The sequence below is a fragment of the Scyliorhinus torazame genome, chromosome 5 (genome assembly GCF_047496885.1).
Source record: "Scyliorhinus torazame isolate Kashiwa2021f chromosome 5, sScyTor2.1, whole genome shotgun sequence".
Lineage (NCBI taxonomy): Eukaryota > Metazoa > Chordata > Chondrichthyes > Carcharhiniformes > Scyliorhinidae > Scyliorhinus > Scyliorhinus torazame.
Window position 1 is genome coordinate 172,501,591 of NC_092711.1, and position 12,758 is coordinate 172,514,348.

Consider the following 12,758-nt stretch of genomic DNA (forward strand, 5'->3'; position numbering starts at 1 on the left):
TACTGCCCTTGTCGCCAGAGGGAAAGGGCAACAAAGGTTCACCAGACTTGTTCCGGGGATGGCAAAACTGCCCTTTGAGGAGAGATTGGGGAAATCTGACCTGTGTTCTCTAGAGTTTCAAATAATGAGAAGTGACCTCAATGAAACCTACAAAATCCATAAAGGAATAGACAGGGTGGGTACAGGTGAGGTGTTTCCCCTGGTTGGAGAGTCTGGAACGAGGGGACACAATTTCAAAATAAGGGGGAAGCCATTTAGGACGGGTCTTGGAGGAGACATTTCTTTACTCAGAGGGTTGAGAATCTTTGGAATTCTCTATCCCAGAGGGCTGTGGGAGCTCAGTCACTGAGTGTGTTTAAAGCAGAGACTGACAGATATCTAAATACCAATAACACAAAGGGATATGGGGATAGTGTGGGGGGAAAGGCATTGAAGTGGTTGATCGGCCACGATTGTATTGAATGGTGGAGCAGGCTCGACGGGCTGAATGGCCAAGTCCTGCTCCAATGTTGCAAAGGTAGGTAGGTAAGTAAATTGTGAAGAGGACACAAGGAGATTACGAAGGGATATAGATAGGTTACGTGAGTGGGAGAAGATATGGGAAATGGAGAACAACGTGGGAAAATGTGAAATTTTCAATGTTGGCAGAAAGAATAAAAAAGCTTTTTATCGAAATGGTGAGAGATTGCAGAGCTTTGAGATTCAGAGGGATCTGGGTGTCTAAGAGCATGATTCATAAAAGGTGAGTATACAGGTACAGCAAGTAATTAGGAAAGCTAATAGAATGTTATTGTTTATTGTGGGGGAATTGAATACAAAAGTAGGTTATGCTTTTGTTAGCATGAATGAATCCAAAAGAATCCCTCGACATTCAGGTCTGCTTCAAACATCAAACAGTTTATTGTTGTAACGCCGGCGGGGAGTAAGTCTCTGGGCAAAGGCAGATACCTCTCCACTGAACAAAGGGAATCATCATCATTTATACAATTTCAAATAGTTAGTCAGCCCAACTCAGCCGGACACGATCCAATCACAATGATTGTAGGTTGCACACATTGACTGGTAGATCCAATGAAAGTGGTTACTGGGCAGCAGGGAACTGCGTGATCAGCTCATGGACAGCTAGGGGGTTACTCATGAACTCATGATGCCTTCCAGACCACCTCATCGACCGTCCTTGGGTCTTGAGTATACATAACTCCCTTATCTTAACCCTGTTACTGGCTGGTACCATTGTCAGAATTCCGTAAGAGCATCCCCCTTTGTGAGAGAGAGAGAGAGAGAGCTGACTGGTGGTGATTTAATCTGAGGGTCACCACACCTCAGACGAGGGGCAATGTTGAGGAGGCAGGGCCTTCATGGATGACCTCAGCTGGTACGGAGTAGAACCCACGCTGTTGGTGTCGCTCAGTATCACAAACCAGCCTTCCAGCCAACTGAGCTAACCAATCCCCTGAAATATTCGTTATTGCCTGTCTCCCATCACACCATTTAATGTTGTTTCTCAGTCCATGTCAGACAACCTGCCCCCATACCTTGATCATTGTCTTCTGTGAGAAACACAGGGATAAATTAAACAAAAGAACCATGTAATCTCCATGGCCCATCTCCATGGCAAGGTGGCATGCTTTAGGGGGATCCAAACAGAAATGGGAAGGAAACAGCTCCAATTTCCAAACCAACTTTCAATCTGTGATCCTTGTGAAATGCGAAACCAGGTATTCGCAACAAGGCTCAAAGAGCAACAGCCCACTGGAGTCAAAGTCGGAGACCGGCCAGTCCAGCAGAGGAAACTCTTCAACCATCCCCATTGACCAACTGTCAGAATGAACAAAATGTTGTCCAATCACTTGTGACCTTGTTTGTGTCTCAGCAGCTGCGATGAATCACTGAATCCCTTCCCACATTCAGAGCAGGTGAACAAACTCTCCCCAGTGTGAACTCGCTGATGTGCCTGCAGATGGGATAACTGAGTGAATCCCTTCCCACATGGAGAGCAGGTGAATGGCCTCTCCCCAGTGTGAACTCGCTGGTGTCTCTGTATGTTGGATAACCGAGTGAATCCCTTCCCACACTGAGAGCAGGTGAATGGCTTCTCCCCAGTGTGAACGCGACGGTGTGCCCGCAGGTTGGATAACAAAGTGAATCTATTCCCACACTGAGAACAGGTGAATGGTCTCTCCCCAGTGTGAACTTGCTGGTGTGTCTGCAGGCTGGACATATGAGTGAATGTCTTCCCACACTGAGAGCAGGTGAATGGCTTCTCCCCAGTGTGAACGCGCTGGTGTGTCTGCAGGTGGGATAACCGAGTGAATCTCTTCCCACACTGGGAGCAGGTGAACGGCCTCTCCCCAGTGTGAACTCGCTGGTGTGTCTGCAGGTTGTCTAACCGAGTGAATCCCTTCCCACACTGAGTGCAGGTGAATGATCTCTCCCCAGTGTGAACTCGCTGGTGTATCTGCAGGCTGATCAACTGAGTGAATGCCTTCCCACACTGAGAGCAGGCGAACGGCTTCTCCCCAGTGTGAACTCGCTGGTGAATCTGCAGGTGGGATAACTGAGTGAATCCCTTCCCACACGGAGAGCAGGTAAACAACCGCTCCCCAGTGTGAACTCGCTGGTGTATCTGCAGGTTGGATGAGGAAATGAATCCCTTCCCACACTGAGAGCAGGTAAACGGCCTCTCCCCAGTGTGAACTCGCTGGTGTATCTGCAGGTTGGATGAGGAAATGAATCCCTTCCCACACTGAGAGCAGGTGAACGGCCACTCGCCGGTATGAACTCGCTCGTGTATCTGCAGGCTGATCAACTGAATGAATCCCTCCCCACACTGAGAGCAGGTGAATGGCCTCTCTCCAGTGTGAACTCGCTGGTGTGTCCGCAGACTGGATAACTGACTGAATCCTTTATCACACTGAGCGCAGGTGAACGGCTTCTCCCCGGTGTGAACTCGCTGGTGTGTCTGCAGGTCAGAATACTGAGTGAATCCCTTCTCACACTGAGAGCAGGTGAATGGCCTCTCCCCAGTGTGAATGCGTCGATGAATCTCCAGCGCAGATGGGACTCTGAATCCCTTCCCACAGTCCCCACATTTCCATCGTTTCTCCATATTTTGGGTCTCCTCGTGTCTCTCCAGACAATCAGTTGACGCCTTGTTCACACACAGAACACGTGTACGGTCTCTCCACACTGTGAATGGTGTGATGTTTTTTCAGGCTGTGTATCTGGTTAAAGCTCTTTCCACAGTCAGTGCTCTGGAACACTCTCACTCGGGTGTGTGTGTCTTGGTGCTTTTCCAGTCATATTGATGTTTAAAATCTTCTCAAGTTGACAGACGAGGCAAACATTTCTCCTTCTAGATTCAAAGTCTAGAGACGTTTAGTTTGAGATATCTGTCTGTAATTCCTACTTTTCTAATATCCTGTAAAAACAATTTACAAAAGACATCAGTGTCAGTACAGGACAGAAATTCAGAACGGACGGGGACTTTGGTTGCGACATGTCGGGAGCGGCCGCATGAGGCAGCTCTCATCCGGGGACTTTGTTTTCCATCTTTTTCACTCTGTATTTGAGGGGGTTTGGGGATATTTCAAATTCGTCAATGGGATAAAGCTCCCATACTGTGGCAATGTCCAAGAACCAAGTTTGAAGAAGCCAGCGGGCAAAGAATCGAATCTGTTTCAGATTCTTTTCCAGGCTCATTGGAAACAAAATGGCGGCACCCCCTGCCGAAGCGAAAGTTATAGTGTCTTCAGTTGAGATGCTCATGGGCATCTTAGCAACAGCCGACTATCACCGAGGATCTCCCTCTATCAATCGAGGAGCCCCCAGCTCCTATTCGATTGATATTGGCAAAAATGGACGAAACGGTAAAGGGTTGCAGGGCACGGGGCAGCTCTTTCGATGAAGTGTGGAGTGAGACTGTACAGGGTCAACACAACCTCCTCGTGTGTTAGGTGGAGCTTGACTCAGTTGAAGGTGGTGCACAGGGCACATCTGACTAGGACTAGGTTGTGTGGTTATGTTCTCGGGGATGACAGACAGGTGAGCTTGGTGTTCTCGGGTCCGGCGAATCATAAAAGGTACCATCTTTTTAACCAGACAAATAAATGTCAAGCTGAGGGAGCAAAGGATGTCAATGTTTTTAAGAGAGAGAGAGAGACCTGGGCCAAGCTTTGCAGAGTCTGCACCCTCCCTGGATTCACTTCATTTCCCTTCAGTTGCTGCAAGTGACCAATTAAAATCAGAATGAGAAAATAAATGGAAAGGGGGAGAAAATAAAGTATTTTACTCACAGATGTTGGAGACAGGAGGAAGTATCAGTCTGGGTAAAGCTCAATATTCATTCACACAAAGCCCGTGCTCAGAATGGCAGGAGGGCCAAAGTCCTTCCGGTGGCCCACTCTTTCCATTGGTCAGCATTTCAGCGGGAAGTCAGTGGGTGGGCTCTTCTCTGCACATGCGCATTACTGGTTGACGCATGCGGCATTGTCGGTGTTTGGAGCATGCGCATTCGGATTAATGGGCCTGTTCGTTTTGGAGAGCCCGAGCGAAGTGGGTGGGAGGATTTGGAAATACTCTGTGGAGCCGCAAAACCCTGATGAATAGTTGTCAGCTCCCTGATTCTGGTTCAGGAAATTCTTTCCCAGGACCAGGCTCAAGTTAATGCCCAAAATATTTGTTCAGTGAGTGGAGGATGGGGAGGGGAAAACAATCAGGTTAGACCCCGCCCCTCATTCACTCCGACTGGCTGAAGGACCGAGCGGCTGTCTCCGTCCTCCAGCCCCGCCCCTCATTATTTCTTGATTGGCTGGAGGACCGAGCGGCTCTCTGAGTCCTCCAGTCCCGCACCTCATTAACTCTGACTGGCTGGAGGGCCAAGCGGCTGTCTCAGTCCTCCAGGCCCGCCCCTCATTGTCTCTGATTGGCTGGAGGACCAGTCGGCTCTCTGTCATCCAGACCCGCCTCTCATTCACTCTGATTGGCTGGAGGACCAGGCGGCTCTCAGTCCTCCAGCTCCGATCCGTTACCTGGAGACTGGGCAGCGCATTCCCAACGTAAGATATTCAAATTCCGGCTCCAAAATCACACCCTGGCGAGTAGGCCGTGAATCCCCAAGGAAAGGTTTTTTCATTGAGCTCCGAAAATCCGGACCTCTCAGTCCACTCCCTGGAAACTAGGCCGTGAATCCCCCAGGAAAGGTCTTTATACTGACTGCTCCGAGACTCTGCCCCTCCAAGTCCGCTCCCTGAAGACAGGGAGAAAGAGGCGTTAGAGACTCGGTATTGGGGAATGAGAGAGGAAAGAATGTTCTCCAGAAACTAGAATTGTCTGTTCTGAATTTCTATCCTGTGCTGACAGTGATGTCTTTTGTAAACTCCTTTTACAGGATATGAGAAGAGGAGGAATTACAGACAGAAATCTCAAACGTAACGTCTCGATCTGACAGTCACCAGATTCCTTGGGAATCTGACTATCATCAGCCTTTGAATCTAGAAGGGAAGAAGAACTGTTTGCCTAATCTGACAGCCTCAAAAGGATTTTAAACAACATTGTGACTGGAAAAGCACTGAGACACCCCCCCCCCCCCCCCCCCGGCATGAATCAACATTGTGCCATTCACAGCGGGGAGTGACACGTGTGAAGGAGACTTCCAACTAATTTTCTGACCTGGAGAGACACAAAACATGGAGAAACGTGGATATGTGGGGACTGTGGGAAGGGATTCAATGCACCATCTCAACTTGAGATTCATCGACGCATTCACACCGGGGAGAGACCGTTCACCTGTGATCAGTGTCGGGAGGGATTCACTGTGTTATCCCGCCTACAGACACACCAGCGAGTTCACACTGGGGAGAGGCCGTTCAACTGCTCAGGGTGGGAAGAGATTCACTCAGTTATCCCATCGACAGACACACCAGCGAGTTCACACTGGGCATAAGCCATTCAACTGTTCAGTGTGGGAAGTGATTCGCTCTGTTATCTCACCTGCGGAGACATCAGCAAGTTCACACTGGGGAGAGGCTGTTCACCAGCTCTCAGTGTGGAAATAAATTCTCTGAGTTATCCAGCCTGCAGACACACCAGTGAGTTCACACTGGGGAGAGGCCTGAGAAAGATGGAAAACAAAGTCCCCGGATGAGAGCTGCCTCACATGCGGCCGCTCCCGACATGTCGCTACCGAAGTCCCCGTCTGTTCTTAATTTCTGCTGTACTGACACTGATGTCTTTTGTTAATTGTTTTTACAAGATATTAGAAAAGGAGGAATTACAGACAGATATCTCAAACTAAACGTCTCGATCAGACTGGGTCACTCAATTCATCAGCGCCTGAACGTCATCGGACTTTGAATCTAGAAGGAGAAATGTTTGCCTCGTCTGTCAGCTTGAGAAGATTTTGAACATCAGTATGACTGGAAAAGCACCAAGCCACACACACCCGACTGAGAGTGTTCCAGAGCACTGACTGTGGAAAGAGCTTTAACCAGTTACACAGCCTGAAAAAAACATCACACCATTCACAGCGGGGAGAGACCGTACACGTGTTCTGTGTGTGAACAAGGCGTCAACTGATTGTCTGCCCTGGAGAGACACGATAGACCCAGAATATGGAGAAACGATGGAAATGTGGGGACTGGGAAGGGATTCAGAGTCCCATCTGCGCTGGAGATTCATCAACGCAGTCACACTGGGGAGAGGCCCTTCACCTGCTCTCAGTGTGAGAAGGGATTCACTCAGTATTCTGACCTGCAGACACACCAGCGAGTTCACACCGGGGAGAGGCCGTTCACCTGCTCTCAGTGTGAGAAAGGATTCAGTCAGTTATCCAGTCTGCGGACACACCAGCGAGTTCACACTGGAGAGAGACCATTCACCTGCTCTCAGTGTGGGGAGGGATTCATTCAGTTGATCAGCCTGCAGATACACGAGCGAGTTCATAGCGGCAAGTGGCCGTTCACCTGCTCTCAGTGTGGGAAGGGATTCATTTCCTCATCCAACCTGCAGATACACCAGCGAGTTCACACTGGGGAGAGGCCGTTCACCTGCTCTCAGTGTGGGAAGGGATTCATTCAGTTGATCAGCCTGCAGATACACGAGCGAGTTCATAGCGGCAAGTGGCCGTTCACCTGCTCTCAGTGTGGGAAGGGATTCATTTCCTCATCCAACCTGCAGATACACCAGCGAGTTCACACTGGGGAGAGGCCGTTCACCTGCTCTCAGTGTGGGAAGGGAGTCACTCAGTTATCCCACCTGCAGTCCCCACATATCCACGGTTTCTCTCACCTGTGGAGACATCAGCGAATTCACACTGGGGAGAGGCCGTTCACCTGCTCTCCGTGTGAGAAGGCCATCACCACGTTATCCAACCTGCGGAAACACCAACGAGTTCACACCAGGGAGAATTAACTCAGTTAGCTGGATGGCTGGTTTGTGATGCAAAGCGACTCCAACATCAGGGGGATCAGCTCCCGTACCGGCTGAGGTTATCCATGAAGGCCGCACCTTTTCAACATTGCCCCTTGCCTGAGGTGTGGTGACCGTCAGATTCAATCACCACCAGTCAGCTCTCTCTCTCTCAAGAGGGCAAAGCAGACTCTGGTCCTCTGGGACTTTGGCGACTCTTATTTCACACAAATACAACAAACATAGATTCCTTTAAGGAGCAAAAATCCAACAGGAAAGGTGATGCAACCGTGGCTGCAAGAAATGTTAAAGATTCCATTAGATCAATGGAGGAGACTCATAAAGTGGCCAAAATAGTCGTAAGCCTGAGGATTGAGAACTTGTTTGAGAATTCAGCAAAGGAGGATCAAGAAACTGATAAAGAGAAAATAGAATATGAGAGCGATAAACATAAAAAATGACTGGAAAAGCTCCTATAGGAATGTGAAAAGGAAAAGATTAGCAAAGACCAATGTGGGTCCATTCCAGGCAGAGACAGGAGTGTTTTTTTTTAAATTTAGAGTACCCAATTCATTCTTTCCAATTAAGGAGCAATGTAGAGTGGCCAATTCACCAACTCTGGACTTCCGGTGGCGGCTATGGAGGGAGACTTCCGGTGGCGGCTATGAAGGAGTAAGTTGCACATTTGGTGGCTCCCGCTCTGGTTGGACTTTCGGACCTTTCCCCTGGACTTTTTTCTGGTTTTAAACGGTAAATTCAAAGGCTGAATCAATTGGGCACTGTTTCCACGTATTCGTGTATGGAGCAAAGAACCAGAAGTGCACGAAAAGGCAGAAATAAAAAGTTAGCCAAGAGCTGTGTTGAAGCTGCAGCAGGAGACAGCATGGCCGAGGACCGGACGCCTGGGGTGGTGGCGCTGCGACCATCCGAGCAGTTGATGCAGGTCATCCAGGATGGTTTCGGGGTGTAAGCTCAATATGGGGAAGAGCAAGATGTTTGTGGTCCAGGCGAGAGATCAGGAGAGACGACTGCGGGATCTGCCATTCAGAGTGGTAGGGGACAGTTTCAGGTACCTAGGTATCCGAGTGGCGATGGATTTGCGACTAAATAGAATTTGGCCCGACTGGAGGATCAGATGAAGGAGGGATCCGGAAATGGGATGCGCTCCCGTTGTCTCTGGCGGGCAGAGATTAAACGGTAAAAATGACGGTCCTCCCAAGATTCCTATTCATTTTTCAATGTCTCCCCATCTTCATCCCGCAGTCCTTTTTTCAGCGGGTCAATAAAGTTATTGTGGGCTTTGTGTGGGGGGCAAGTCCCCGCGAGTGAAGAGGGCAATGCTTGAGTGGAGTCAGGGGGATCGTGAGCTGGCGCTGCCGAATTTCAGCAATTATTACTGGGCGGCTAACATAGCCATGGTGAGGAGGTGACTGGTGGGGGGGAAGCCGGCGTGGGTGCGCATGGAGGCGGCTTCTTGCAAGGGCACAAGTCTGGGGGCGTTGGTAACAGCGCCTCTACCATTCCCGCCAGCGCGGTACTCCACCAGTCCAGTGGTGGTGGCGGCCTGAGAGTCGGGGGAGTGGAGGAGACATGTGGAAGCAGAGGGGGCATCGGTATGGTCCCCAATCTGCGATAATCACTGCTTTGCCCCGGGGAGGATGGACGGGGGGGTTCCAAATTTGGCGGAGAGCGAGGATCGAGAGGACGGGCGACATGTTTATAGAGGGGAGTTTTCCGAGTATGAGGGCGCTGGAGGAGAAGTTTGCATTGGCGGGGGGAAATGAATTTCGATATCTGCAGGTGCGGGACTTTTTGCGGAAGCAGGTACCAACCTTCCCACTCCTGCCGCTAAGGGGGATTCAGGATAGGGTGGTTTCTAGAGGATGGATAGGAGAGGGAAGCGCCTCGGACATATATAAAGAGCTTATGGGATCGGAGGAGATGCAGACTGAGGAGCCGAAGCAAAAGTGGGAGGAGGAGCTGGGGGGAGAGTTAGAGGAGGGCCTTTGGGCTGACGCGTTGAGTCGGGTCAACCCGACCGCAACATGTGCCAGGCTCAGCCGGATCCAATTTAAGGTCGTTCACCGGCCCACATGACGGTGGCTCGGATGAGCAGATTCTTTGGGGTGGAGGACAGGTGTGCGAAATGTGCGGGGGGGCCAGTGAACCATGTCCACATGTTCTGGGCATGTCCAAGGCTGAGGGGATTTTGGCAGGGGTTTGCCGACGTCATGTCCAAGGTATTAAATACGAGGGTGGCAATGAGTCCAGAGGTGGCGATTTTCGGGTTGTCGCCAGATCCGGGAATCCAGGAGGAGAAAGAGGCGGATGTTCTGGCCTTTGCTTCCCTGGTAGCCCGGAGGCGGATATTACTGGCATGGAGGGACTCAAAGCCCCCGAAATCGGAGACCTGGCTTTTGGACATGGCTGGCTTCCTCTGCCTGGAGAAAATTAAGTTTGCCAAGAGAGTGTCTCTGTTAGGGTTCACCCGGAGGTGGCAACCATCCGTCAACTTCTTTGCAGAGAATTAATCGTCAGCAGAAGGGAGGGGGGGGGGAGGGGGTTAGACTCGCATAGATTAGGGGGGTAAGTAATTGTAGGACCTGTGGGAGAGGGAGGTGGTATTTGCACTAGGTTAATATTTTCCTTGTTATGTACATTGTTATTTTGTTGCTGTTACAATGCCAAAGAAATACCTCAATAAAATGTTTCTTTTAAAAAAACGGGGGTGGGGGTGGGGAAGGCCCGGGGTGGCACCAAGTTGAGGTGGGGGGGGGGGTGTAAGGATGTTGTGGCTGTTCGCTGTTGCCATGGTTATTTTGTGTTTTTCTTCTTTGTTAAGTATATATTTGAAAAATGCCTCCAATAAAATATTTAAACAAAAAGAATCCGGCCGCCGGCGAATGGCGCGCCGCCGAGAACCACGCGGCTGGGGAACCGCAGAACCCCACGCCCTATCTCTCTCGGTACATCCAGACCATCTAACTCGCCCTATCTCTGTTACCAATTCCAATCTCTGCAACGCTCCCATCAATCTCACATTTTCCTCCTACTAGAACCCTCCAGTTCTCTTTACGATCCACTAAACCTTCGCCCCTTCCGATCTGAGTTTGTCATTCAGAGGCTACATCCTATATCCTCCAGCTCCTACAACCCTTCCTATCTCTGTGACCTCCTCCAATCCCAAAACTATCCCTATTTCACCAACCTCATTAAGAGGTATAACCCTGTTTATCGTCGTAATATTCTTCAGTTCCTACATCCCCTCCACCCTCCATAACGCCCGTTAGCACATCAAATTACAGCAATCTCCTCCAGATGCTGCAACCCTAAAGCCCGTGCAACCCTACCTTATCCCTGAAACCACTTTAACCCCCTCCAACCTATTTTTTTCTGTTAAATCCTCGATGCCCCCACAATGCACACAGTGCTGTAATCTTCCCCAGCCTCTAAAAATACTCACTATTGCTGTATCCCCTCAATTGCTCCCTTGTCTGATAATCCCAATAGCCATAAAACTCTCTCCATCCCAGTTACTGTGTTGAGACTCTTAATACCACCCCATGCCTGTTACCTTCTCTCAACTGTACAATTCTCCCTGTCTCTGTCACATCCGCCAGCCCCGACAACTCTCTCTATCTCTGTAGCTTCCTCCCATCCCTACAACGCTTCCTATCTCTGTAGCTTCCTCCCATCCCTACAACGCTGCCTATCTCTGTAGCTTCCTCCCATCCCTACAACGTTTCCTATCTTTGAAACCTCCTATTGATGTTACACCCCACCTGAACTTTCATACAGCCCCAACAACCTTCCCTATCTCTATAATAGTTCCCTCCCCTACAGTAAAGTAAGTAAGTCGCAATAGTTGCAGATGACCATAGGCTGCTTTCCCCTTTGAGGGGGAGAGCTAACTTGTGGTGATTTAACCTGAGGATTACCATACCTCAGGTGAGGGGCAACATTGAGAAGGAGGGACCTTCATGCACAACCCTACATCCCCCACAGCCCTCCCTCTGTCCCCAGCATCCTGCTATCCATATTGGTTTCCCTCTCTGTGTAAAAATTACTTTAGCCCCGACGACCCTCTCTATCTCTGTAACATTGTCTACCCCTACAACACTCCTGAATTCTGCAACCTCCTTCAGCACCTGTGACCCTCCCTATCTCTGTAACCTCTGCTGTTCTCCTGCTGTGTTCTTCTCCTTTGTAGTTAATATAAACTCCGTATCCTTAAATCTGTCTCATCCGGTTCTGGTAACTTGCAGATTTTCAGTAAATTCAGCCTATCAAATACCTCACTATCAACGTTTAACCCATCAGTGTCTCGACTACCTCCTTTTTCACTCTGGCTTGGACACCAAGTTCTTTTTTAAAATAAATTTAGAGTAGCCAATTATTTTTTACAATTAAGGGACAATTTAGCATGGCCAATCCAACTACCCTGCACATCTTTTTTGGGTTGTGCGGGTGGGACCCACACAGTCACTGCGAGAATGTGCAAACTCCACACGGACAGTGACCCGGGGCCGGGATCGAACCAGGGTCCTCGGTGCCGTGAGTCAGCAATGCCTTGGACACCAAGTTCTGTGGTAAAGGCAGATACTCGTTCGGTACCAGTCGCCCTCCCTTCATGTCTCAATCCCCTTTCAGTTCCACATTCAGCTCCATGCTCCTTTTACAGCTTTGGGAGCAAAAATAGTGAAGCAGATTATTATTTGAATGGGTGTAAATTGTGAGAGGTGGGTACTCAGCGAGAACTTGGTGTCCTCGTGCATCAGTCGCTGAAAGTAAGCGCACAGGTACAGAAGGCAGTAAAGAAGGCAAATAGTATGTTGGCCTTCATAGCGAGAGGATTTAATTATTGGAATCGAGATGTTTCACTGCAATTGTATAGGGCATTGCTGAGTCCACACCTGGAATATTGTGCGCAGTTTTAGTATTCTTATCTGAGGAAAGATGTTCTTGCTGTGGAGAGAGTGCAGCGAAGATTTACCAGGCTGATCCCAGGGATGGCGGGACTGTCATATGAGGAGAGACTAAATCGGTTAGGATTAAATTCATTGGCGTTTAAAAGAATGAGAGAGGGTCCCATAGAAATTACAAAGTTCTAACAGGATTAGACAGGGTAGATTCAGAAAGAATGTTCTCAATGGTGGGCGAGTCCAGAACTCGGGGTCCTAGTTTGAGGATAAGGGGTAAACCTTTTAGAACTGAGGTGAGGAGAAATGTCTTCACCCAGAGAGTGGGGAATCTGTGGAATTCGCTAACACAAAAAGTAGTTGAGGCCAAAAGGTAGTTGTGTAATTCAAGAGGAATTAGATATCGCTCTTGGGACTAAAGGGATAAAGGGA

At 49.4% G+C, this 12,758-nt stretch overlaps 2 protein-coding genes across 2 annotated transcripts; one reads left to right on the forward strand and one right to left on the reverse strand.

The window, feature by feature from the left end:
- Positions 1 to 777: 777 nt before the first annotated feature.
- LOC140422328 (uncharacterized) lies at positions 778 to 4,824 on the reverse strand. Its single transcript, XM_072507357.1, has 2 exons — positions 4,296 to 4,824; positions 778 to 3,421 (listed from the first exon to the last, which is right to left on the reverse strand). The coding sequence occupies exon 2, from the start codon at positions 3,107 to 3,109 to the stop codon at positions 1,847 to 1,849; it is 1,263 nt and encodes a 420-aa protein (XP_072363458.1). The 5' UTR covers positions 3,110 to 3,421; positions 4,296 to 4,824; the 3' UTR covers positions 778 to 1,846.
- On the forward strand, positions 3,713 to 8,614 carry LOC140418043 (uncharacterized). The gene is made up of 3 exons (XM_072501470.1): positions 3,713 to 3,869; positions 4,960 to 5,057; positions 6,592 to 8,614. The coding sequence occupies exons 1-3, from the start codon at positions 3,713 to 3,715 to the stop codon at positions 7,408 to 7,410; spliced, it is 1,074 nt and encodes a 357-aa protein (XP_072357571.1). The 3' UTR covers positions 7,411 to 8,614.
- The last annotated feature ends 4,144 nt before the right edge of the window (positions 8,615 to 12,758 follow it).